Source organism: Oncorhynchus tshawytscha, linkage group LG04 (genome assembly GCF_018296145.1).
Source record: "Oncorhynchus tshawytscha isolate Ot180627B linkage group LG04, Otsh_v2.0, whole genome shotgun sequence".
NCBI classification, from domain to species: Eukaryota; Metazoa; Chordata; class Actinopteri; order Salmoniformes; family Salmonidae; genus Oncorhynchus; species Oncorhynchus tshawytscha.
In genome coordinates, this window is record NC_056432.1 from 33,777,836 (window position 1) to 33,799,847 (window position 22,012).

A 22,012-nucleotide genomic window follows, 5' to 3' on the forward strand; every position below is an offset into this window, starting at 1 on the left:
TAACGTAAGCTATTGAATTGCTTGAAAATACGTCCAGCAGTGTCAACAATCTTCAGTCACGGTTACTAGGTAAAAATATTGCTTTGGACATGTCTGCCGATGTTCTCTTCCACACTTTGCTTACTTCCTTACAAATAAAGATTGCAGTACACTGATTTATAACTGCAGTTAGAGTGCAGTATGCTGCAAAAAAATAGCACTGTTTTACACTGCAGTTATTCTGCAATTACTGTGTCCAAAATACCACAGTTGACTGCAGTTACTGAAGTTTCAAAACAGCAATCTTTTTTTGTAAGGGTTGATATCTAGTGAACTCGTTCAAAACGGCCACTGTCCTGCTGTGTCAGTTGGCCAACTGTGTTTACACTCGAACACAATTTATCCTTGCGCCCATCATCACAGCGGATTAATGAAATTACCACGTTTCAGGAGAAGACCCAGTTGCAGACAGTGTCAAAGCAACAAAAGTTTATTACTGGAACAGGGGGCAGGCAAAACGACAGGTCAAGGGCAGGCAGAGGTCAGTAATCCAGGGTGGTGTGACAAGGTACAGAATGACAGGCAGGCTCAGGGTCAGGGCAGGCAGAATGGTCAAAACCGGGAAAACTAGAAAACAGGAACTAGAAAAGGACAGGAGCAAGTGGAAAAACACTGGTAGGCTTGACGAACAAAACAAACTGTCAACAGACAAACAGAGAACACAGGTATAAATACACTGGGGATAATTGGGCTCCTGAGTGGCGCAGTGGTCTTAGACACTGTATCTCAGTGTAAGAGCTGCCACTGCAGTACCTGGTTTGAACTCAGGCTGCATCACATCTGGCCCTGATTGGGAGGCCCAGCGTCGTCTGGTTTGGCCGGGGTAGGCTGTTATTTTAAATAACAATTTGTTCTTAACTGACATGCCTAGTTAAATAAAGGTTAAAAATTAAATAAAACATTTTTTAAGGCAGGTGAAAAAGATCAGGGTGTGACAGAAATACACAGTTTGAAGAATAAAAAAAAGAAAGAAAAAAACGAATTTAAAAATTGTATAATCTAATACATACTTGTTAAGAATACTGAGCATACAAAGTGCGAGCCACACAGCTTTGGATTTGTTAGAATGTCTATTTCTCTGCTTCTGAGAGGAGCTGGCTAGTACATACTGTACAAATGGACTTTCAGCAATTGCCCTAAGCTAATGATATGCTACTTTCAACTTCCTTCAAACTGCAGAGACATAAAAATACTATACATGAGTTTGTCTGACTCTGGGTAAAGAGGAAATGACCCAAAATCACCAAATCCCAAAGTATCCCTTTAACCCCTAAGCCTAACCCCTGGCCTAGCTAACATTATCCACCTAGCTAATTGAAACCTTAGTCGTCTATCTATCTAACATTAGCCAAAATAAATTGGAATTCGTAACATATCATACAAATTGTAATTTGTAACACATCATACCATTGACGCACATATTGGATCCACTCTACTCAGCAAATTGGATGCAGTCTATCACAGTGCCATCCGTTTTGTCACCAAAGCCCCATATACTCTACCCACCACTGTGACCTGTATGCTCTCGTTGGTTGGCCCTCGCTTCATATTCACTGGTTACCATAGCAGCACTCACCTGTAGCACGCGCTCCAGCAGGTATATTTCATTGGTCACCCCTAAAGCCAATTTCTCATTTGGCCGCCTTGCTTTCCAGTTCTCTGCTGCCAATGACTGGAACGAATTGCAAAAATCATTGAAACTGGAGACTCATATCTCCCTCACTAAATGTAAGCACCAGCTGTCTGGGCAGCTCATAAATCACTGCATCTGTACATAGTCCATCTGTAAATAGCCAATCCAACTACCTCATCTCCATACTGTTATTTATTTATTTTGCTCCTTTGCACCCCAGTATCTCTACTTGCACATTCATCTTCTGCATAGCTATCACTCCAGTGTTTACTTGCTAAATTGTAATTATTTTGCCACTTTGGCCTATTTATTGCCTTACCTCTCTTACCTTACCTCATTTGCACACACTGTATATAGACTTTTTTTCTATTGTGTTATTGACTGTATTTGTGTTTATTCCATGTGTAACTCTGTGTTGTTGTTTGTGTCGCACTGCTTTGCTTTATCTTGGCCAGGTCTCAGTTGTAAATGAGAACTTGTTCTTAACTAGCCTACCTGGTTAAATAAAGGTTAAATAAAAAATAACAAAATATTAATAACATACCATACGAAATGTAACATATCAAACTAATTGCGGTCCCCCGGATTTACATTTACTATGCTACGTCTACCCCTGAGCCCAGGTTGACAAAAAGCATTCTACCTGGAACCAGAATGGGTTCTTCAAAGGATTATCCCATGGGACAGCCGAAAAACACTTTTAGGTTCTAGATAGCACCTTTTTTTCTAAGAGTGTAAGTAATCCTGGTAAAAAACTTAGTGGTATCATGTTCACAATGCTATGCAATGACATTGCCTTGAGTCAGATAGCACAATGATTTGTCAGTTGAGGGGGACGAGTGTCACATAGAAGTGATGCCACCTGATGTAAGACAATAATGCAATGACTGTTGCAACAGATTATTGGCACTCAAAAGCTCAGTTTTTCCAGAATAGTGTCATCACAAAGAATTCAACTTGTTTGTAATGAAAATGTCATCACATTTCCAGATCAACAACAACATGAAACATTCTTCCCACATCCGGCTGATTTGCACCCTCACTCACTGTGGTTCATACCCATCCTGTATACATGCTTTTATTTATGTACAAAAACTCCACACATATGACGTAGACAAAGTCTTTACACTTGTGACGTGTGCTTTGTATGTGCATAGAGACTCTAACTGAGTGGCCTATGTTTAGAGAAACTATTTCCGGTTTACATTTACTAAAAATGGTGTTGTTTCCTGGTCCTGTTGGCTTAATATGGGGTTTTGTAAAAAGGCCTAGTAATGTCACAATTACAGTGCACAGTTGCCTTTAGCCTAAGTTAACTCTGCTATGCACAAAACTATACATCGTAGTAGAGGTAAAAGTGTATAGCTGTAACTTGATATAGTTCCAAATGTGCATGCCTTAAACTAACAAAAGGCCTAATACCTTCCCTAAGCTTAGTACAAAATTGTGCACCAAACCCTAGAATCATGTTGCGTTGCGTTGCGCTACATGCCTACAAAAGGGGATCAAAACTGTTTCATTGCATTGGCATTGTGGTCATCGCATTGCATTAATTACAGATAATTATTTTGTTGACATGACTTGGTTATAATTGCATCCTTATTCATCAAATAGTATGAGCACAACTGTATCGTGACACAATCAGTGACAAACGTGTGTGTGTGCTGTAAGTGTGTGTTTGTGTGTGTGTACTGTAAATGTATGCGTGTGTTTCCTCATCAAACCCTGGTGACTCCACACTAATCTAACAGAGATGGAGTTGACAAAGACATGTTAAATTAACTTCCCCAACCACTAAATTAGTTAATAAAAATTGTTTCCTCTCCCAGTTGAATAAAAGTTAAACAACTGGGGTCACAGCCCTGGTGCCAGATTCACCACTAACTGGATTTTCATTGGAACTGAACCCACCCTGTCACCTACAGCCTTAACTCTGGCCTGGCCAGGAGCCATGGGGAGGCCAATGCCAACCAGATACACACACACACACACAGACACAGACACACACAGACACACAGACAGACAGACAGACCAATGCCTCTGGAAATAGTCAAATCATGTATAGTAACAATAGAAAAATCTACGTTTTCAACAGAAGTGACTCAACATATCGAGTGGCAATAAATCACGTTGTGAATACTGATTACCTCATTGACGCTGACCTCATACTCTAGCTATTATACACTATCCGTTATCAGTTGTTTATATGCTCTAATCCGGAGCCAAGCCAGATACCCGCCCAAACCGCATCATCATCGGGCAAGCCTGCCTCTCTGGCTCGATCATTTCCAAACAACCCTCCCTCTTCCGCAAAAAAAAAACTAGAGGCTCGGATAAAAACCGAGAGAAGCAGAGCAGCGATCACACTTCATCGTCAACCCGCCCTGGACCCCCGAACCCAACGGTCACTAGAGGGATATTGAGGACTAGGAACATACCATACACAAGGACAAGGTAAGAATATCGATGTCAATACAACCACATTGCCTTCTGTTTTCCAGATTTCAGTTGGTGTTTAGGCTTTTGTAGAAGTGATTGCATTAGACTAAAACATTTTGCGGATTATTTATGTATAGCAAGCAGACTTCCTTCACCATGGAGTGGATTTAGTCCGCTAAATAACAGTTGATTTCTAATGGAATGCCAAAGGATTTCAGTAATAACGTTACTGCGCTCAAATGGAATGTCAAATCAAATTTCAATGAACTTTGAACGTTTTTTTCCCACGTTTGTTTTAATCGAGTTTTTCCATGCTTTGCCTTTGTGCATATTTTTAATCTGAATGCATAGGTAGGCTATTTATAATTAAGTCATTATAGCAGTTTCTCATAGGTTGTTGTTTTGGATGCTTAGAAATGTTTTTATTTATCTTATCTATAGATGAGATTACATAGTTGAATCTATACTTTAGTGTTTCCCTTAATTTATTTATCAGGAATATGGACCAATTCAATTACATCTAGATTTGGTTTATAAACTACTGTATGTCCTATGGAGACCTGGGTTCCAATACGTATGTATTTGAGGTATTTAAAATTAAAATAAATCTGTGTATTTGAGTATTTTAAAATAAACTGTCCAAAACAAATACTTTTATTTGAGTATTTGAATGGTTATTTGTAAAGAAAGTATTTTCAAATAACATTTTCAAATACCTTTGCTAAATGCATGGGAATGTAATTTAGTCAGTGTATTTGAGTATTCTCAAATACTTTACAGGTGTATTTCCAAATACATTTCGATATTCAACTACTTGTCTTTTCAAGGAAAAAATATCTGAATACTTCATTCGAAATCTATGTAAAAGTAATTGAGATATTTGAAATAGTATTTGAACCCAGGTCTGGTCCTATGGGAATTTGGATCAGTTAAGGGTGTAAATGGCAAGTGGATATTTACACTCTTGGTTCCTATTTGCGTAGGCCAGTTATGCTCCATTACTTACACAGTATATAGCTCTCATGTATTTCAGGTCTATGCCATTCTTGTCACCTGATGGTGGATGTCTCCGCACCTTGGCACATGTAGGCTATGTTGGGAGTGACAGAGTTAGTCAGTCAAAAGGAATTCACCTATTAGTGCTTTCTCACTGCTCAAAACAACTACTGCTGACCATTCCCTGCCACATCTCTCTCTCCCACATTCCTCTCCCCTTCCATCACAAATCTTTCACACCCAAACTCATCTCTCTTTTTCCATCCCTCCACCTCTCTCTCTCTCCATTCATCTCTCTTTATCCCTTTCTCCACTTGATACTCTTGTATTCTTTCACTAATGTCATCGTTCTCGCTCCATCCCTCCACCTCTCTCGCCATCCCTCCAGCTCTCTCTCCATTCTTCGCTCTCTATCCCTCTCTCTCAACCTAATACTCCCCTCACATTCTGTTTCATACCGTCATCTCTCTCCCACCTTTCTCTCCAGTGTTCATCTCACTATCCCGCTCTCATTTCATCATCCATCAGTTCTCTCAGTAATCAACAGCTCTAAAATGAGGTCATTCTTAAACTTCTTGTTGCAAATAGTTGTAACAAGTGAAGCAGTGTTATTTCAGATAACAGGACAGAGATTACACTGAGAAAATGTTTCTTGGAATGTGGTTCCCTGGAGGTAGCTGTGTGTGTGTGTGTGTGTGTGTACAGTTGAAGTCGGAAGTTTACATACACCTTAGCCAAATACATTTAAACTCAGTTTTTCACAATTCTTGACATTTAATCCTAGTAAAAATTCCCTGTCTTGGGTCAGTTAGGATCACCACTTTATTTCAAGAATGTGAAATGTCAGACACACTCAATTAGTATTTGGTAGCATTGCCTTTAAATTGTTTAACTTGGGTCAAACATTTTGGGTAGCCTTCCACAAGCTTCCCACAATAAGTCGGGTGAATTTTGGCCCATTCCTCCTGACACAGCTGGTGTAATTGAGTCAGGTTTGTAGGCCTCCTTGCTCACACACGCTTTTTCAGTTCTGCCCACAAATTTCCTATAGGATTGGGGTCAGGGCTTTGTGATGGCCACTCCAATACCTTGACTTTGTTGTCGTTAAGCTATTTTGCCACAACTTTGGAAGAATGCTTGGGGTCATTGTCCATTTGGAAGACCCATTTGCGACCAAGCTTTAACTTCCTGACTGATGTCTTGAGATATTGCTTCAATATATCCACATACTTTTCCTACCTCATGATGCCATCTATTTTGTGAAGTGCACCAGTCCCTCCTGCAGGAAAACACCCCCCGTACTTCACAGTTGGGATGGTGTTCTTCGGCTTGCAAGCACCCCCCTTTTTCCTCCAAACATAACGATGGTTATTATGGCCAAACAGTTCTATTTTTGTTTCATCAGACCAGAGGACATTTCTCCAAAAGTACGATCTTTGTCCCCATGTGCAGTTGCAAACTATAAGTCTGGCTTTTTTATGGCAGTTTTGAAGCAGTGGCGTCTTCCTTGCTGAGCGGCTTTTCAGGTTATGTTGATACAAGACTTGTTTTACTGTGGATATAGATACTTTTGTACCTGTTTCCTCCAGCATCAACACATGGTCCTTTGTTCTGGGATTAATTCGTAACAAAGTACGTTCATTTCTAGGAGACAGAACATGTCTCCTTCCTGAGAGGTATGATGGCAGCGTGTTCCCATGGTGTTTATACTTGCATACTATTGTTTGTCCGGATGAACTTGATACTTTCAGGCATTTGGAAGGATGAACCAGACTTGTGGAGGTCTACAATTTTATTTCTGAGGTTTTGGCTGATTTTCCCATGATGTCAAGCAAAGAGGCACTGAGTTTGAAGGTAAGCCTTGAAATACATCCACAGGTACACCTCTAATTGAGTCAAATGATGTCAATTAGAAGCTTCTAAAGCCACGACATCATTTTCTCTAATTTTCCAAGCCGTTTAAAGGCACTGTCAACTTAGTGTTTGTAAACTTCTGACCCACTGGAATTGTGATACAGTGACTTATAAGTGAAATAATCTGTCTGTAATTGTTGGAAAAATTACTTGTGTCATGCACAAAGTATATGTCCTAACCACCTTGCCAAAACTATAGTTTGTTAGCAAGAAATGTGTGGAGTGATTGAAAAACAAGTTTTAATGACTCCAACCTAAGCGTATGTAAACTTCCGACTTTAACTGTATGTGTGTGTGTGTGTTGGTTCCACCTTGTGCCTGACTAGCCCTGTATATAATTGTAGGCTTTAAGCAGCTCTCTTAACTTGGGATTTCCTCTGGACAGCATCTCTCAGTACTACAGCACACTCTTTAGTGTCCTCGGATACACTGTGAATGAACGAGACAAACATGAGGTGGCTCACATGCAGCACCATCAGGACAGGGTCCCTTCCAGGAACCGGCTGACGATTAAGGGGCTACATAGCAGTCCAAACTCAGCTATGTTGCTTAGTAACAAGTTGATCCCAGATCATTGCTTACGGATCAGTGCATTTAGTGCATTCTTTGCTCTGAATGAGTATCGTAGTCTGTTAGTGAGTATTGTAGTGGGTTGTGTCACCAGGCATTGTGTGGCGGTGCTCTGTCTCAGTGCACTCAGTGCTCCGTCTGATTCACAGGTCATGAGTGACTGGCCTTCTGTGGTCACTGGTCGGCCAGTCTGTCTGGTCATAGAATGATACGTTTAGTGGGTTTCATTTGTTAGACAGTGGGTGCTCTATTTGATATGTCTAATTTTAAAATGTGATCTGATGGCTCTTTATGTATAATCTCTCTATCTATCCATCCATTGGTCCATCCTTCTTCCCTATTTCCTCTACCCTTTCTCTCCGCAGCCTACGGTTGACGATTCAACTATTCTCTCCATACAGCTAGCTGCGGTCGACTCATTCACTACCCTGCTGACTTCAGGGGGTTGCTTTCCCCTCTTTCTCCTCTTTGTATTCTGTTACTTTGTCACTTTTCCCTCTTTCTCTCTAACCCTTTTTCTCTTATGTCGCTCCTTTCTCTTTCGCCTGAATCTCTACTTTTTCTTCTCATCTTTCTTCTCTCCCTCTTCTCCCCCTTCCCCCTTTCTAAACCGGAATGTTTTTCTGTGGCTACGTTCACCGTCTCTCTGATGAACAGAGCAGGTGTTATACCGTAGATGCATCCCATATTGTACCCTATTTCCTATTTAGTGCACTACTTTTGTCCAGAGCCCTTGTAGTGCAAGACATCAAAAAGTAATGACGAGACATTGTCGCGTGTGCACCCTCTCTGGCCTTTAGGTCACCAGGCTGCTCGTTATGGCGCACACATGTCACCATCGTTACGTGCACCTGTGCGTCATCAGACTCACCTAGACTCCATCACTTCCCTGACTACCTGCCCTATATTTGTCACTCCCTTTGGTTCCTTCCCCAGGCGTTATCGTTTCTGTTCCTGTGTCATGTCTGTGCGTTGTTTGTGTTTTCTTGTTTTGTATTATGTTACGTTTATTTATTAAAACACTCCCTGAACTTGCTTCCGGACTCTCAGCGCACAACGTTACAGACATGGAAAATAAGACTATTGTAGAGTTGGGGCGGCAGGGTAGCCTAGTGGTTAGAGCGTTGGACTAGTAACCGGAAGGTTGCAGGTTCGAATTACTGAGCTGACAAGGTACAAACAAATCTGTCGTTCTGCTCCTGAACAGGCAGTTAACCCACTGTTCCTAGGCTGTCATTGAAAATAAGAATTTGTTCTTAACTGACTTTCCTAGTTAAAAAAAGGTAAAAGAAAGAAAGAGTATTGGAAACAAACCTAGGAAGGAAAGGAAGATAATTATCTAGAACCAAACCACAGGTGCGTATCATTCTAGTTCACTCTGGTTCAATGTGATGCTAATCAGATCACTCCTATGGCTGCCTGGTTTCCCTCAGTGCAGAGTAAACTCTGTTATAACTGTGTTAAGGGTATGCCATCATGGCACATATATATGCACAGTCCCATACACCATAACATACACACACACAGCTCCCTCTGTCTACAACTGTTTTCTTCTTTTCAAATCAATTCATTAAGATTTATTGGTATGGGAAAATAATATTTTACCAACAGCAACCATCAGTATTATTGTATAACTGCACACTTTGAAGTTGTTTCCTCTAGTTAGTTCTTATCCTCGCTCTAGCTGCTGTAGATCATTATTTAAAAACATCCTTATTCAGTTTGATGATCGTCCTGATTTTTGACTAGAGTACTGTGTACTGCTGTGCTGAGTTAAGTAAAACACCAACCTCTGACCCTAACACCTAAGCCTTACTTCCTTATATCCCTTGAGAGGTGAAATGGCCACTGTCTGAGTCTCTATCTGCTGAAGCATTCCTGTGGTCACTGGTCAGCATGTCACCCATCCTTACTGTACAGGTCGGCTAGGTCACTCAGACTGACAGGGGGAGTAGGAGCTGTGCTCAGCACTTTGAGACAATTCTGTTAGCGTAATCAGAATCAGAATCACCATTATTCGCCAAGTCTGCTGCATGACTAAACACTGAAAGGAAATTAAGCTAAGGAGTTACCTGCATACTGATGTGGTTGTTGTGGGGGAGTTTGATTAGTTTGTGTGTCTGAATATTAGCCTAGTGTTCTGGTTTGAGGCTGATGCTCTTGATGGTCTATAACTGACTAAACTCCAACAGCAGGCTTCAACAGTCTCTCATTCACATCAACACTCAGACTTGATCTACTAAGAGAGCAGAGGTTTCCTCTGGCCCTCATGTGTCTGAAGGGAATATACGGTCATACATTTTTCTGTAGAAACCACTAACTAACTAGGTGGGACAGACAATTGCCTCCTAATCCGTGCTAGGAAATGAGTTCAACTCTCATCAACTAAAAGCGAGAGAAAAAACAAATTGTCAATTGTTTCCCTTTTTATCTTGTAAAATGCTACCAACAAAATAGGGCTGTGCAACTATATATGTGTGTTTGTGTTTTAGTGTGGGTGCATGTGTGTGTGTTGGATCTTGTAAGAGCTGGTTTAGTAGAATCATTGCCAGGCCACAAAGCTACACAGACACACCGCATTGTGGGATTATCAAACAGCAATTGATAATCCTGTGGTGTCTGAGGCAGCCTCGCTTTGTGACGTGTGTGTGTGTGTGTGTGTGTGTGTGTGTGTGTTATAGACACATGTTAATGATAGAAGAAGTCTGCTGCATGACTAAACATGTGTGTGGGTCTGGACATGGGGACTACACTCTTAGAAAAAAGCAGAACATAAAATGGTTACTCGGCTGTCCCCATGAGAGAACCCTTTGAAGAACTATTTTTGGCTACAGGTAAAACCCTTTCTACAGAGGGTTCTACATGGAACCCAAAAGGGTTCTCCTATGGGGACAGCCAAATAACCTTTTTGGAACCCTTTTTGCTAAGAGTGTATGTGTGTGTGACAGATAAAGCATAAAAGTGAGTGACATGGGACACACAGGCTCAGTGTTAGCAGGAAACATATGGCCTGGTCTGACAGACTAGAGGGAGGGACGGTAGGAAACAGAGAACAGAACACAGCGGAACAGCTGCACCAAGGAAACCGGGATGGAAACTAAACCCGGCGAGGAAAAACTCAAGTTCTGCCAGAGAGGCTCAGCTAGGGTATAGAAAACACCGCCTGAATACACCTGGGGGTTTCCTCCAGCTGAGAAACACCTGGCTTGAAAGGTATATGTACCCTCTCTGTCTGTCTGTCTGTGTGTGTGTGTGTGTGTGTGTGTGTGTGTGTGTGTGTGTGTGTGTGTGTGTGTGTGTGTGTGTGTGTGTGTGTGTGAGTTCCACAAGTACAGTCCTGCAGTCATCCCAGTGAAAGACTCAGGGAGTCTTTTTTCCAGGAACATCTTGTCTTTGTGTCTTGTGAGTTGATTAGCTTCACGTTCCTGAGCTGTGTGTGTGTGTTTGCCAGCGTAGCAGTTTGACCTCATTTATATCAAAACAACAGCGCTATTAGCCCAGTCAGACACATATGATGAGTCAGACAACCGCCAGCCGGCTGCGGTGTGTGTGTGTGTGCGTCTGAAGTTTATATGTTGGTCTTGGTCCCATCCAATGACCACAGTGCTGGAGTCTTTTTCAGTCTCTTTTCACTCTTTCCATCTTCCTTGAACTTTCTAGGTTTTTCACCTTTTGTCTTTCTCCTTTGTCTTCCCCCCTCTCTCTAAGGTTGAGTCATGGTTAGTCACAGTTGACAGAGAGGCAATGGTTCCTAACAGGGTTTTGCAGTGCATCTCCAATCTGACATGTATGTTTACAGAGAGAAGTAGATTCATTCACATTTTATTCCAATGTTTATTTTACTCCAATGACTGTGATATGTGGTTGTCTTACAATCCCTAGTTGAATGCACTTACTGTATGGCGCTCTGGATAAGAGCGTCTACGAAGTGACCTAAATGTAAAATTCCATTAGCAGACATTCTTATCCAGAGCAACCTACAGTGTTGCCAAATAGCACGATCATCACAACTCCGCCATCACCACACATTTTTAAAACAATACCTAAGTTATAAATGTCAGTTTAAACTAAGTGTGTTGTGTGGTTAGTCCCTAGTGCAAAAAGGCTTTTTGGAGTCAGACTCTGTAAAGTTGCCGGTCATTTCCCCCCTCTTCTCCTCTCATCTCTCTGTGTTGTCGTGAGTCATTCTACCCGCCCTACATCTGCTCGTCTCTTTAGGAACCGCTTCCATACTGCCCTGGCTTGGAATGTTGGGAAAGGGCTTCAGCAATGATTTGTCAGCTCACACACTCAGATACACGCATACACAGCTCTTTAGACTTCCCCTTGCGTGTCCGGATGTGTTTAGGTTGTTTGACACTGTTCTTTGTTCCTTAGGATTAAGGGCTATGGTCTCTGTTAGACACTCATTCACAGGAGGGAGAGAGAAAGAGTGAAGAGGGTCTCTGTCCTGTTTATCCCAGAGGGAGCACAATCTTGTAAACACAGCGAACAATGGTTATGAGTAGGGAGGTGAGACGAGGACAGGGGGCAGGAGGTAGGAGGTAGGGGCAGAGGACAGGGGGCAGGAGGTAGGGGCAGAGGACGGGGCAGGAGGTAGTGGCAGAAGTTCTGCAGAGGGACAAAGGAAAATGTTCTTTATTTAAGCTTTATTTAACTAGGCAAGTCGGTTAAGAAAAAAATATTATTTACAATGACTACCTACCAGGGAACAGTGGGTTAACTGCCTTGTTCCGGGGCAAAACAACATATTTTTACCTGGTCAGCTCTGGTATTCAAACCAGCAACCTTTTGATTACTGGACCAATGCTCTAAACACTAGGCTACCTGCCACCCCGTGTTATGTATCAAACTACAGGATACATTTTCTGTCATCAAAGTTCTTTCCAACGTAAACACAGACTCACTCTGTTGATTCTGATACTGTACATGCAGTTGGCATCCGTATGACTTCCGCACATGCACACACACACACACACACACACACACACACACAAATTCCACTCCACGGCCACGGACCTTAGTTTCTTCTCCGTAATGAGTTTGGATCTGAGTAACTCCCCCACCAAATGTGAAAACATTCGGGGCCGCCTGATTGGTCCAGAAACCGATGGGTTGGGCCAGAGTTGGACAATATGTCATTGGCTTTGATATTGTGATTGGTTAGAGACGATCCAATCGCTGATTACTCTGTTTTTGGAAACGCCCCTCGTGCACCTCATCACCACAAACGACTTCAATGAAGTCAGTCTCAGACTTCAGGATGTAGCGTACGACAGAGCAGCGGAAGAGCCATCAGCAATGCCCTCCAATTCCCCAAAACATTACACCTTTCTCTTTCTTTTACTCAAAGGAAAGGAAAGGTCAGGGTCAGAGTTTGAGGAATGGTTAGTATTGAAGAGTCCATCCATCCTCTACACACATCAGAGTATTATAATGGTGACCTCAAATCGAATCACATTTTATTGGTCGCATTCATATATTTAGCAGATGTTATTGTGGGTGTAGTGAAATGCTTGTGTTCCTAGCTCCAACAGTGCAGTAGTATCTAACAATTCACAACAATACACACTCATCTAAAAGTAAAAGAATGGAATTAAGAAATGTATAAATATTAGATCGAGCAATGTGGGAGTGGCATTGACTAAAATACAGTAGAATAGAATACAGTATATGCATATGAGATGAGTAAAGCAGAATGTAAAAATGATTTAAACATGATTAAAGTGACTAGTGTTCCATTATTAAAGAGGCCAGTGATTCCAAGACTATGTACACAGGGCAGAAGCCTCTAAGGTGCAGGGTTACGTAACCGGGTGGAAGCCGGCTAGATGGACCAATTGTTCACTAGGATATGTTTTGAACCCAATGACTTGACTTGTCCTGAAACAACCAAAATAGTCTCTTTCACATAGCTCAGTAAAACCTTTACTTATGTATGTTCCAGCAGAAAAGGTCCAGACACAACCATGGCCAGAATATTGGGACTGCTGCTCTTCCTGTCAGCTCTCTGCTGCTCCCTAGCGGACAAAGTAGGTACCACACCCACTGCACTAACCACAGCTATAGAAAGATATAGAAGTTGCCCTTTGGTGCAGGTCTAAGATCAGCTTAACCTCTCAAAATGCGTCAGGTGGAAAATGCTAAACTGACCATAGATCTGCGTCTAGAGTTAACTTCATCACTACTGTTGCCATGCAGACAGTTAACTTCATCACTACTGTTTGTTGGTACTGTAGAGCTTTGAAATCACTTCTCTTACCTCTCCCGTGGCAGATTGAGCTCCGTCGCGCGAAGAGAGGGACACGCTACTATAGAGGTGAGCTTGGATCGCCCGCTCTACCCTCTACAACTGGGTCAATCTACCCTCACCCTCTGACACCCCACGTCTGTCCCTCTCGCCACACTTATCATGTGTTAGCTACAATCAATCATTTGTTTGTGTGTCACTTACACCTTGTCTTTGAATCTTACTGTCTCTCTTGTAGTAAATGACTCATGTTTGTCTCTCTCTGTGTGTATGTCTGTCTCTCTGTCTTTGTGTCTTTGTCTCTGTCCCTGTGTGTGTGTGTGTGTCCCTTTACCTGTGTGGGTGTGTATGTCTCTGTGTGTGTCTGTGTGTCTGTCTGCCTGTCTATCTATGTGTCTGTGCCTGTGTATGTGTGTGTGTGTGTGTGTCTCAGCGCGTTGTGTGGATGGCCAGTCAGCAGCGGTGCGTGGTTATGGGGACACATGGATGAGATGGAGGGGCCAGCGTGTGGAGTACTGCCGCTGTGCATCACAAGGACGAGAGCGCTGTCACTACGTGCCCGTCATCAGTGAGTGGAAACACAGACACACTTACACATAGATATAGATACAGACCAACACACACACGCTCACAAACCCCCACACCGTCTAGGCCGGCTGTTACTACACTGTTCAGCCTGTAATTTCTGCCTGTGTATATGTCTTGTTCTCTTTTCCAGTCTTCCTTTTCCACTGTTTGTCTTTGTTGGATCAACAGTAGTCCCATCCCCCTCCCTCTGTCTAACTGCCCCCATCTTGCCACTCTCTATTTACAGTACCTCTCTCTTCTGTTTCCTTACTTCCTCCACAATGGAGAGTGGTTGGTGTCGTGGAGAGAGAGGGTGCGGTCTAGGATGGAGAGTCATTAGAACACTCACCCATTGTGACTTTCACCATGTTTTAACACTCTTGGCACAAACCCTCCCGTAAACACATCCCTTCACCCCGACTGCACAACGCTGTGAGGCATGACCACCCTCTCTGATGACAGACAAATCCCTTCCATATTCCCCCGCCTGTGTGAGGTTGTGAGGTTGTGCGCTGTCAACAGAGAAATTGGAGGCTGAAGCTGTTCTGACAAAGGGAAATGATGAGCATGTGTGACGCAAAAGAGGCTGACATTTGTTATAAGCGGTGGTCACTTCGTCAAATCATTGTTGTTCGAGAAAGAGAAGAGGTGTATAAAATAAAATCTGACATGTCTGACCATCCCTCTCTACACCCCCCCCCCCCCGCGCCCCTGTAGCCTGCTATCAGTCAAGGTGCTACAACGGGGGAACCTGTAAGGAGGCGGTCTACTCCTCTGACTTCCTGTGCCAGTGTCCACCAGGCTTCACAGGAGCCCAGTGTGAGATAAGTAAGTAGATCACACCTACTCGTTCCGAGATCACACCTACAATACACTGTCAATAAATACTTCTCCTCTGGGCCCATATGCTACTGAATAACAAGGACAAGGGGATGGATATGACCAGTTTCCATTCTAGTCCCTAGTCCTTATATAGATTCCTTTAGCACTATATAGCCCCGCTATAAGTGGAATAAAACAACCTTAGCGCCGGGCTAATTTGGCTGTGCCCTGCTGCACTGCTATCGAGTCTTATCTAGTACTATCTAGTAGTAATCTTGGTTACCATCATCATTAGACCAGTAGACACGCAGGAAATGGTAGAATGCAATCCTGCTACAATGACTCATAGCGGTTATGGAGTTGTGGTCTGTGGGCCAGCCGGGAGAAAATCTGAAACTCCATGGAACCCAGTGGTTTGCTGACATAAATCAGTTTGTTTTATTCCGTTTGGAGGCTGTTGTAGACACCCTACCCACTCAACATTCCACATGTAAATTGCAAATAACATGTTGACTTTTTAATCCGTTCACAGCCAAATGAGTGAGCCCAGAGTCATATCATGTGACATCATTCACCAATGGTCATTTGTTGAAACCACAGCGGCCAAACTCTCCACATATGACTCTGAGTGAGCCTAGCCAGATCCGTATACTCTCTGAATGAGTTTAATCAATACTCATGCGTGTGTCATTTCATGGATACCATAAGATCAGGGAGCCAAAACACAGAAGAGATGTGTGAGTGAGTCCTTAGTCATGTAACCATGATGCAGGACGACAGGAGGATGACAGACACACAGAGAGACTATCAGATCAACATGGTTGTTATGATGTGGTTCCTCATAGATACCAATGACGGTGTCCAAGATGCCACCCTATTCCCGGCGTAGTGCTCTACTTTGGACCAGAATCCTTAGTGCCCTGGTCAAAAGTAGTGCGCTATAAAGGAAATGGGTTGCCATTTGGGACATAACCTATGTGTTTGGATGGCTGGATTGTACAGACTAATTTCTCTCTCTCTCTCTCCACAGACACCAATGAGAAGTGTGTGGTGGGCCAGGGTAAAGGGTACCGTGGTACGTGGAGTATCAGTCGGATCGGCTCAGAGTGTATCAACTGGAACTCTACCACCCTCAGAGGGAAGAAGTTCACAGCCAAGAAACCAGAGGCTAACAGCCTGGGGCTGGGAAACCACAACTTCTGCAGGTACACACACACGCACGCACACACACACGCACGCGCACACACGCGCACACATGCATGCACACACACACAACAATCAAGCCTTCTAGATCAATTTTCCCCTCCCCTGTTCTCTCTCTCTCAGGAATCCAGACAATGATACTAAGCCATGGTGTTATGTCTACAAGGGAAACCAAATAGTCTGGGAGTTCTGTACTCTCTCCAGCTGCCCAGCAGGTAATAACATGATTAACTATGATACCATTATAGTGTACCGGGATTTGGATACATTGTTGCCTTGCCAAACTATGACAAGAGGCTAAATCAAAAATAGATTGGCACCCAGTTTGCTTTACTGACTAACGTTATTTGGTCCACAGAGTAAATTAAATCTGAGGTCATCTGCGCCTCACCCTGTGTGTTTTTCCAGACCAGAGGCCAGTGGAGTGTGTGCAGGCCTCGGGGCAGACGTACAGGGGGACGAAGGCCGTCACTAAGAGGGGCTCCAGATGTCTTCCCTGGGACTCACCCCTCATCACCCGCAAGTTCTACAATGCATGGAGGTCAGACGCCAGACAGCTGGGGCTGGGGAGTCACAACTTCTGCAGGTAGGATCAGAAACGTACACAAACTCTCTCTCTCACGCACATATAAACCACAGGAGGTTGGTGGCACCTTAATTGGGGAGGACGGGCTCATGGTAATGGCTGGAGCGGAATGAGTGGATTGGTCTGAAATACATCAAACACATGGTTTCCATTTGCTCCGTATTATGAGCCGTCCTCCCCTCAGCAGCCTCCACTGATATGCACACACACACACACTTATACACTCTCTTCTGGCTCTCTTACAGGAACCCAGACGGTGATCTCGGCCCCTGGTGTCACGTCTACAAGAACATGAAGCTGACCTGGGAACTCTGCGATATCACAAAATGCAGTGAGTACCCCGTTACCCTGTTACCATGACTACATTCCAATAATATCGGCCGCAATACGCATCATCGTCCTCTCATGTGCCGGTCAAATGGCCACTGTCTCTTCTGCCAAGTATTTCCATCATCGTCATTACCTACAGTAGCTTACTGTAATGCACATGATAACTAAGAAGACGAGTCAATGTCTGTCAGGATTGTAGTGAGTGAAATGTGTAGGAGGTTCAATTAAGTACACTTGCAACTGTAGTCACACTGTATGAGTACTTGATATTTAATGTCATACTGAACAGTATCTGTTGTTTGTTTTTTAGCGAGGAGACCAACCACCATTACTACTCTAGGCCCCAGGGCTCCCACCAGCAACAACAACAACAGAGGTAGGACAGCCACAAAATAACACATCCAATTCACCTCTACACAGCGTTTCTCCTCCTCCACACCTCCTGCTCTCCTTCGATTCCTCATCCACACCTCCCACTCTCCTGGGCTCCTCAGCTCTGCTTCCCATGAATGTTGAGGTTTTTCTATCTACAAACAGAAAACAAAATCTAATACAAAGGCCGTCCCCCGCGGGTAGGTACCTGTGGCCAGCGTGCTGACAACAATCTCCCCTCCTTCCGTATCCTGGGAGGAGCCCGGAAGAGTGACATCACAGAGCAGCCATGGCAGGCAGCCATAAACGTGTACCAGCCCAGAAACAAAGCACACATCTTCCAGTGTGGAGGGGTCCTTATAGACTCCTGCTGGGTCCTCTCTGCTGCACACTGCTTCGACGACGGGTAGGTCTAGTACACACACTCATGCACGCATTCACACGCATCCACGCATGCAGTGCACACCCACACACATGGGTGTAACTCAGTGATCTGCTGTCTCCGTCAGGCTAAAACCAGAGCGGCTGCAGGTGGTTCTAGGCAGGACGTTTCGTAAGAACTCCTCCGGCAGTGAGCAGATCTTTGAGGTGGAGAAGTACTGGAGCCACGAGAAGTACAACCTGACAACCTTTGACAACGACATTGGTGAGCCAATGCAATGTTAAAGGCCCAGTGCAGTCAAAATTCAGTTTTCCTGTGTTTTGTATCATATTGTACATAAGCTGATGAAAATAATGTATCAGTGTCATTTCTTGTTAGTTGCTGGTTGAAAATACAATTTATATAGGACCTCCTAATCAGCCTGTTTGCATGGGCTGGAGTTTTGCCTTGCCTGGTGACAACACCAGGCAGAAAATTGGTTAATAGACCGATAACAAAGAGAGTTCCAAACCTCTCTGCCAATAACAGCTAGTTTTCAGTTTTCCCCTCCCCACTCAGACCACTCCCAGACAGTCCTAGCTAAATTCTCTCATGAGAAATAGTTTTTTACTAAAAAGCTATTTTTGTCAATTTTAATAGAAAACTATTACGATAAGGTAATTAATTGTCATCCAGAAATTATTTGAAATGAAAATGTCTGCATTTGGGCCTTTAAGCACTGACACGTCAAGCCTTAATAATAACCATGACTAATGGTTATGACATGGCTATGACATGATTATGTAGCATATATGTAGCACATAGTATAGGGCAATTTACTCATTCTCTCCCGGTCCTCCTCCTCCTCGGTGCCCTCTCCTCATCCTCTTCCTCCCTCAGTCTTGATGAAGTTGAAGAGTGATATTGGCCTGTGTGCTGTGAACGCGCCTGAGGTCCTACCCGCCTGTCTGCCTGACCCAGGCCTGGTACTGCCCGACTGGACCGAGTGTGAGATCTCTGGCTACGGCAAGGAGAAAGAGTGTAAGACCGACATCATCCTTTCTTGGAATTCTTAATCTCTTTTTTAAAACTGGTTCTATGGTTTATTTTCTGTAGCCTAAATCACACAGAATCATTTTTAAATACCTAAGGCAGTGTTTCTTAATCCTGGTCATAGGTACTCAAAAGGGGGGACATTTGTATTTGCCCTAGCATTACACTCCTGATTCCACTAATCAAAAGGTTGATGATGAGTTGATAAGAGGAATCAGGTGTGTAGTGCTAGCTAGGGCAAAACTAAACCTTTACAGGATTAACAAACACTGACCTAAGGGAATACATGCATACATTTAATACAGTATCTTCTATACATGCATACATTTAATACAGTATCTTCTATACATGCATACATTTAATACAGTATCTTCTATACATGCATACATTTAATACAGTATCTTCTATACATGCATACATTTAATACAGTATCTTCTATACATGCATACATTTAATACAGTATCTTCTATACATGCATACATTTAATACAGTATCTTCTATACATGCATACATTTAATACAGTATCTTCTATACATGCATACATTTAATACAGTATCTTCTATACATGCATACATTTAATACAGTATCTTCTATACATGCATACATTTAATACAGTATCTTCTATACATGCATACATTTAATACAGTATCTTCTATACATGCATACATTTAATACAGTATCTTCTGACGATAACCCTTGCCATCTTTTTTTAATGTAGTCTAGAGATGTAACAATGTTCTATAGTCTATAGGTTCATTGAGGAATGAATCTAATACCCTCCCCTCTCCCCATAGTTGATGCGATATACTCTGAGCGGGTGAAGAGGGGTCACGTGAGGTTATGGCCTCAGGACCGCTGTGTCCCTCATGTCTTATCTGAACGTGTGGTCACCTCCAACATGCTGTGTGCCGGGGACACCCGGGGTCTGGACGACGCCTGCAAGGTGAGGAGGGCTCTTTTTCTTCCTTCTCCTAAAACTCTCTGTCTGCATCCCAAATGGCGCCCTATTCCTTATATAGTGCATTTGTCCATAGTAGTGCACTATATACGTATGTAGGGAATAGGGTGCCATTTGGCACATAGTATGCAGCCCTAAGCCCCAAACACTCTCTGCAACACTCAGCACTTAAATAGCTAGTTAGCTGGTACGGTTGAAACAAGTATGTGTCATGTTGGATGTTAGTACTACTGCAAATCTTTATCAAATGGAACTGTATGCCTACTGCTGAACCATGACTGAACCACAACTGACCCATGTCCCTCGTCGCCTCCGCTCCTCTGCAGGGGGACTCTGGTGGTCCTCTTGTCTGTCCCAAGGATGGGAGGATGACTCTGATGGGGCTGATCAGCTGGGGAGATGGCTGTGGGAAGAAAGACAAGCCTGGGGTGTACACACGTGTTACACAATACACTGACTGGATCAGCAGCAAGAAACAGGAAACTAGCCAGTAAACAAACACACAAACACATGCACATACACACACCTGGAGAGAACTTGTGAGAGAATTCATCTGACTCCATCATCAGAGAATTCATCAGACTCCTGTCCATCAATCACAATGAATGCCTTAACCAAGGAACAGACAACCACTTAACGCACGACAGGAACTGCCAGTACTCCAGTACATTCTGTGTAAGCATTGTTTAACTCTTGTGCTTAGAGGTAGGATGCAGTAAGGTCAGAAAAAACTAAGAAAACTATGTCTCCAAAGTGAATAGACTGTTAATCAGTCCAGCTCAGTGCCTTCCAGCTGATTCCTGTTCTACCCAGAGCTATATATCTCCATATGCAGCTCACAGAATGTTGGACATTTACTTTGCACACAAGGTTCCATAGGAATGTAAATAGCCACTCCAATTAACATTCAGTTCATTTTAGAGGGAATTTTACATTGGTGGCTTGCTGTCTGAATGTTGCCATGATACATCAGTGCATATGTTACCCAATCCCACTATAACATTAACCACAAGACAATCTGCTGGATCAGAGTCAATGTAAGACAGCGGCTGCATTCCAAACTGATCCTTGAACTGCATGAAGAAAGGGGTTGAGTTGTCAAATTGGAATAAAGCCAGAGCCTGAACACAGCCACCATTATCTGTCTCCATTCCATAAGCGTTGGGTTGAGCCCAGCGATCAGCATGTACAGTATTTTAATGTTGGTTTTATGTTGAAAAGGACTGGGAGGTGTTTGCAATGACTGGGTGTATGTACTGTATCTAACATAAGCTCTTTGCTTGCAAAGCACTTGGACTCCACTTCCCTCCCATAGTATAGTATTTGGTTATGTTTGAGTGGGTGTTCATATTATGTAGTATCTCATAAACATACACTCTCTCAAGGACAGTAATGTTTTATTTGATTTTACTTGTGTGTATTAAGTTAATATTTATGTCTATTAATATTACACTTTCTTTTCTACTGTAATAGTTTATGTTTTTTAGTAGTTCAATGTGTTGTGTTTTGGAATTTCTGTTTATGTTGATCATTTATTTCTGGGGCTATCATAAGAATGACATACACCCGTCTCTTTAAATAAAAAAACATTTAAGTGAAGTTGATGGTTGATCTCTTCAATTTCTGTTGTTGTTACAGGGGTAAGCTGTGCCATAGAGTAGAGGAAGCCTAGAGGAAGCCTAGAGGAAGCCTAGAGGAAGCCTAGAGGAAGCCTAGAGGAAGCCTAGAGGAAGCCTAGAGGAAGCCTAGAGGAAGCCTAGAGGAAGCCTAGAGGAAGCCTAGAGGAAGCCTAGAGGAAGCCTAGACACATAACAGCACATACACACAGAAGTCATTTTAATGAATGTATCATCATGCCAGCACACACTGATTCCTTCCAAATCACTCATTGTTGAATTTACGATTTCCAACTTCTTGTG

General features: G+C 43.0%; 1 protein-coding gene across 2 annotated transcripts; it reads left to right on the forward strand.

Moving 5' to 3' along the window:
• The first annotated feature begins 3,905 nt into the window (after positions 1 to 3,905).
• LOC112248607 (tissue-type plasminogen activator) lies at positions 3,906 to 21,692 on the forward strand. 2 transcript variants are annotated; one of them, XM_024417769.2, is made up of 15 exons: positions 3,906 to 4,126; positions 13,539 to 13,623; positions 13,868 to 13,910; positions 14,275 to 14,409; positions 15,126 to 15,236; positions 16,261 to 16,435; positions 16,557 to 16,648; positions 16,842 to 17,019; positions 17,265 to 17,350; positions 17,660 to 17,725; positions 17,926 to 18,127; positions 18,231 to 18,367; positions 18,983 to 19,123; positions 19,930 to 20,078; positions 20,420 to 21,692. In XM_024417769.2, exons 2-15 carry the CDS (start codon positions 13,561 to 13,563, stop codon positions 20,585 to 20,587), a joined length of 1,746 nt encoding a protein of 581 aa, XP_024273537.1. In that variant the 5' UTR covers positions 3,906 to 4,126; positions 13,539 to 13,560; the 3' UTR covers positions 20,588 to 21,692. The 2 variants fall into 2 exon arrangements, with proteins under 2 accessions (XP_024273537.1, XP_024273535.1); XM_024417767.2 differs by having other exon boundaries at positions 13,542 to 13,623.
• Positions 21,693 to 22,012: the final 320 nt, after the last annotated feature.